Source organism: Atta cephalotes (genome assembly GCF_000143395.1).
Source record: "Atta cephalotes unplaced genomic scaffold scaffold00094, whole genome shotgun sequence".
Classification (NCBI taxonomy): Eukaryota; Metazoa; Arthropoda; class Insecta; order Hymenoptera; family Formicidae; genus Atta; species Atta cephalotes.
In genome coordinates, this window is record NW_012130158.1 from 281,426 (window position 1) to 287,127 (window position 5,702).

Sequence of the window (5,702 nt, forward strand, 5' to 3'; positions counted from 1 at the left end):
TACACGATTGACGACGAGTTATTTCGATCTTTTCGTTCGAACACTGCGTGAAATCGTCGAACGTTATCGTTCGCGTTACTCTTTATGTCTTTCGTTTTTTTAATTTCTTTCTTGCTGTCCATTCTCATCGCTCTGAAACCAACGAATTCGATCATTATCGCACCATTATTTTCATCCTTCATCAGACCGGATGTTTTTTTGTACGCGTTGTCTGTCGGATAATCGCTCATGTCGAATCTAGCGATATCGCGTTTCATAGTCTCGTAAACATCCTTGCATGGTTCTCTATATGGTAAATGAGATTGTCCGTGTCGGTGTACATAATCTTGCATTTGTCGCGATACATCGGTGACATGTACTCGTGGCGAAATTCGTACAAGCAGACTTTCGATATGTCGAGTATGCACATACCCACGTAAATCGGCTTGTCGAACTTTACCTCGAGTTTGCGCATTTCGACGGCGATCAAATTTTCCGCAAAGACATTGCGGCTGTGAAAATTCGGTTTCGCGATCATTGCCTCCGCGTCGTACCGTCCCATTTCGTTATTAATTTTACATCAACGTGATTGCGCACATTCTCCATGATTTTACCGAATACTGCGTTGTTCATTAGTTTGTACAAATTTTTTTCGAAATCGTTTTTTGCGCGCGTTCTAAATTGTGTATTGAGTTCAATGTAATCGCGGAGCCATGGATATTGAGCGAATTGTAGTACCCGGTGGGTGGATCTTTATTACGCGAAGATCGTGACGAATACATTGCTGTAGGTTGCAATAGTGGATGACGTAACGCTGTTTATCGTACAACTTCGCTAGAAGTTTATCTTCGCGCTTGCCGGGCGGTTTATTGCGCGTTGGGCAGAAAGGTAGGTCAGTGTGTCAGTCGTAGATGCTGTGGATACTCGAGATCGACCTCGAAAATATAACCGGTGGATGAATCCTGAGCGATCGCACTCACGTCAAAGTTCGTAGCGTCTTCGAACCATTGAAATTTGGCGTATGGCAAAGGTTGACACATCGCCCATCCATACAAATTATTCACATCGTAGTACATCAAGTACATCAAGATGACGGTTTCGATGGATCGAACGAATGTATGTACTTGTTATTAGCCTGTGCATATCTGTTGGAACATTGACTGAGACCATCGCGTATACCACGCTCGATGAACTTGATCAATGTCAGTGAGCAACTCGAATCTTACATGTATATGTTTCAGCATCGCGTCCCACGTGAAACCTGGCAATGTATAATAATGCGCGGGATCGAGACAGTAACTCGTGATGCAACTATTGCGGAAATTTTCAAAAATATCGGCTAATAAAAAGACATCAGTTTTCAAGTATAAATCACTGCACTCGCCGAGCGTTCGGATGGAGAATCGCTGCCATACATTCACAGCGTGAGCGTAATCGCTCTCGGATATGGTATCGCCTGTCAACGAACTGAAAAATAATTCGCACGGTGGTAAGCGCGTGTCCTGCAATTTTTCGATGTAGTCAAGGTACTCGTACGGAAAGACATCTTTTCGTGTGAGAAGATCGAAATTCTCTGCGCTTGCAAAATTCGGAACATATAAAATTTTTAATTTATCTTTGTCGAGATACGACGCCAATTTATCGAGGTTTACATTTAGAAATTTGAAAGAATCAATGAAAGAATCTTAATTTTACACCATTTTTTTTTTGAAAATTCTTTTCATTTTTATCTTTGATGCTATCGACATGTTTAATGAATGAAATATATTTTTTCTTCGTTATCGTTAGTACATCTACATGTCTTTCGTACGCAGTTCCTTAATTATAAAATGAACATAGCCCGATAAATTGTGAAATACGATCGGAATATAGAATGAATTTTTATAATTTAAGTTACAATTTGAATGCGCTGGATCGCGGTATCTACCGGTGAGATGACAATGATCGCGGACTCGCGTATCATCCGGCGCGAACGGTTTCTCGCAGATGTGACAACGCATCGCACTACAGTATGCCTCCCATTGCTGTTTAAACAATGGTTTCCATGGGCACGTTGGCGGACACGATATTTTTCACGCGATGTGCTAAATCGTTGAGTTGTTGCGCGAACCACGTTATACAGCCTTTATCGCGACGAAAGTAATACGATGATAATGTTTGTCGTCGTATGCACATCGTACGTAATAGCCTATGCTAAGCGCTTCATGCCGCTGTCTTACGTAGTAGGATGCATTCCAGTTCGGCGTAGACGATGAATGGGACGCGCTCCTTATTGCAGTGGTTTCCAAATTCGAGCCACTTGTCGTCTTCACTCGGCAGTCGGATGGCGCAGTCGATCTTCTGGCAGTCCACTTCGTGAAATTGCAATTTTTCACACGAACCGAAGTAATGGAGGCATCTATAAATAATAGAGAAATCATTTTTTCACTATTTCTTTTTTTATTGTTTTTTATTGGCTTTTCTTATTATATTTACCGGTCGCAGAAAAACTTCTTGTTCTTTTTCCTAGTAATTTGCGAATTCGACGAGACGCGACAGGTTCTTGATACACGCAAAGTGGCCAAGGTTGTCGTTGTGCGAATCTAAGTGTAGATACAGGAGATTGACGTGCTTCTCCTTCTTGTTATCGGTGAGCCGCAGAGGAAGGACTTGTTTATTCTCGATGCCGTACACGTTGATCGACACCATGTTCAACCGTTCGAATTTAGAAATGTTTTTGAACGTTATTGGAAATTCGATATCCGTGAGATTCAACACTGTCATGTAATGCGGATAGGATGATTCCCGCTCTGTATACTTTTCAGCTGGGTACAGAGCGGTGACCACCGACCACGCGAAACACGCATTGTCCGTTGTACGAACACTGATTATCGCTCGTTTCGTCGCTATTTCTCGAGGCACTTCGATGTGACATTCCGCGCACAGGGGATTTAGTTTGTTCACATTGATATTCAAATTCGATATCCGTAATAATGCCCACTCGTCGTTCCTGGAACTCTTCGAGCGATACTAGGATAGGCGTGGATGACGTGCTGCTCGTACCACTCGCGCAAATCGGTGTATCGGCATATCTCGCTGTTCTTTGTAACTATGCTCTTATTAGCATATTTATCCTTCGTCGCGAACTCACCGTTGAATGCGGTGTTTACTTTTACACTACCGTATCTTTTTACAGCGTCTCGCATTCGCTGTAGAACTACACTGCTAACGTCTTCTAAAAACCGCTGCGGCTCGATGTGATTAGAGTTTATCACTGCATCTGTCAATATACGATTCTCGAACGCGGCGTCGATTTTTCGCCAGACAAGAGATCGTTCGTTGCTACTCACCACTCGCGTACTCGCCACCAATGTGCACGAAACGTTGCTCCAATTGCGACTTTGCACCCGCGAGTCGCGCGATCCTCGCCACCGCGGATTGTCTGTGTCCAACGGCGAGGTGCGGACGCTTGGCATGACAAAGTTCTTCGAGCTGCACTCGTCGCATCGTTGCAGCCACGCGAAACACTCCACCAGAGTAGCGACCTGGCCGCACTGCTCCAAGAGTTCGCGTTCCACTCGCTCATGATTTTCCATGTCTTTTCACTGTTTTTTAGATCACGTCGCACTCTTCCACGGAGCACTTGCACGTGATTCGTTCACACACGTTGCAACATCGTGACATGTCTAGAATATTATAACATTCTAACACCTTTTCATTATATTTATTTGCGAAAGTGCACTGTTCGCACTCAAAGCATTGTTCGTCGCATCTATTGAAAAACAGTTTTAGTGCAAGATCGCGATCACGAAATTCCATCCATACATCGTCAATAATCAACAGTTCGACACACTTTTCATTACCCGCAAGAATCTTAATGCATCTGCACCAACCTTGGCTCTTATTTGCGATTTTCTTCGCTCAATAATAATCGCCCTTTATTACACTGACATTTCTATTCCACCAATGTCTCTTTTCATACTCATCGTCCTCGTAACATTTGTCTCGTAACCATGGATACACTTTCTGTCGCGCGAGTAAAGACCAGTCAGAAACGGGCTCTTTAATAACTATTTCATGTTTATCATCACGTATACCTAATTCTGGATCGCATAGGAATTGCACCGGTGATATTCGCACATTTGTGTCTCTTTTTTGCGGATTACCGAGAACATACAACACATCATCTATTATAGTCTTCCCACATATTTTCCAGTACTGTTCACAATAGTTTTTTTTTTATTTCAATGTGTAGAGTGGGCACATGTTGCACGAGAATATACTGTACAAAGGTTCTCTGCAATTCGTGCATGACTTGCCGTCTAGCCTACCGAAAGAACCAATCTCATGCTCCCTGACGTGATACATTCCTACATCGTTAATGTCATCTATACGAATCATGCATGCTGTGCATATAGTTAAAGCACCACCCGTATAATAATTGTATAATAATTGTAGATCACACAGTACTTAGTACGAGCGTTCAATGTACGGATTTCCGAAGGCTGCACAAATTTTTCTACGTGATCAATTTCATACTCGCTCATATCACTAGCACATGCACTATCGTCGGATAGCATTTTTTCAGACGATTCTTGGTCCATTATTCTCAAAGTCTTCCATTTCAAGCACTTCGAATATTTCGTCTCTGATATTCGCGAACTGTTCCGGATCCACGTTTCTAATACTCCGCTACGTTAGCTATGTTCTCAACGTTTCTGATATTCTCTTCTACATCGTCCATTATGTCCCCAAATTCTATTTTCATTGCTTCAAATAACTTGTCTGCATTCACACCATCCATGCCCTCAATTTCTGCATGATGGTCAATCATACTTTTCGCATTATACTTATTGCGATTCGGTAATCTTTAAAGGCACCAACTGAGGGTGCCGCGCGCTTATGACCCATTATATATATTCCATTTGTTACTTCTTTGTCTCATTATCTGTCATCCCTATTGGGTCGCAGTAGTGACGACGTGTCACCGATCTCTTCTTAGAAAAAAAAATATCGTTATCGATGGCTTCTAACTTTGAAAAAAGAACTGTAAGAACACATCAATAATGTGTTCTTACAGTTCTTTTTTCAAATGTGTCACCTAGACAAAACATCTTGTTCGCGTTATAATACGCCGGCGCATTTTGGGGTAAACGCGGGGTTTGCGGCAGCGGCGGTGACGGCGGGTGACGAAAAAAAATGTCACGTGGAATATTTGGAAGGGTGGCGGTGAAAAATATGAAAGGCATAGCGAAACATCATCACGTTTATGTAATTCATCGACTGGGGTCCTATGTTTACATAAACAGCAATGTAGCCGACCGAGGTCTTTCCTCCTCCTTCCCCGCGCCTTCTCCTCGCGCCTACGAGTACTCACCGCGCCCCGCGCTCTCCTCTAGCCCCATGGATTAGAATCCGCCTAGTATACCTACTGAGCCATCACGATCCACACATCTGAAGTAAAAGGGCAAAGCTTAACATTGCTATTGCTTTAGTCTCTAAGTCTTGCATGACTAAATTTGTTATAATAGGAGATAAGGGCAATTTCATTGGTGTGCCAAAGTTTTGTATATATATCTCCCCATTAAAACTGAAATATTGGGTTGTCCGGAAAGTTCGTGCCGCAAAAGATTTAAATTTAATAAATGAAATTAAAAATTTAAATCTTCTGCATCCAATTTTCCTTCAAAATAGGCACAAATTTTCCGGACAATACATCGAGTTTTAATTCTAATGTTATAAAA

General features: G+C 42.3%; 1 protein-coding gene and 1 pseudogene across 1 annotated transcript; both read right to left on the reverse strand.

Moving 5' to 3' along the window:
• Positions 1–673: 673 nt before the first annotated feature.
• On the reverse strand, positions 674–1,979 carry LOC105624903 (annotated as a pseudogene).
• Positions 1,980–2,181: 202 nt separating this feature from the next.
• LOC105624904 lies at positions 2,182–3,554 on the reverse strand. Its single transcript, XM_012206247.1, is given in 4 exon segments — positions 2,182–2,377; positions 2,455–2,501; positions 2,503–2,968; positions 3,022–3,554. Coding segments are annotated over 4 exon segments (1,242 nt in total).
• Between the last annotated feature and the right edge of the window lie 2,148 nt (positions 3,555–5,702).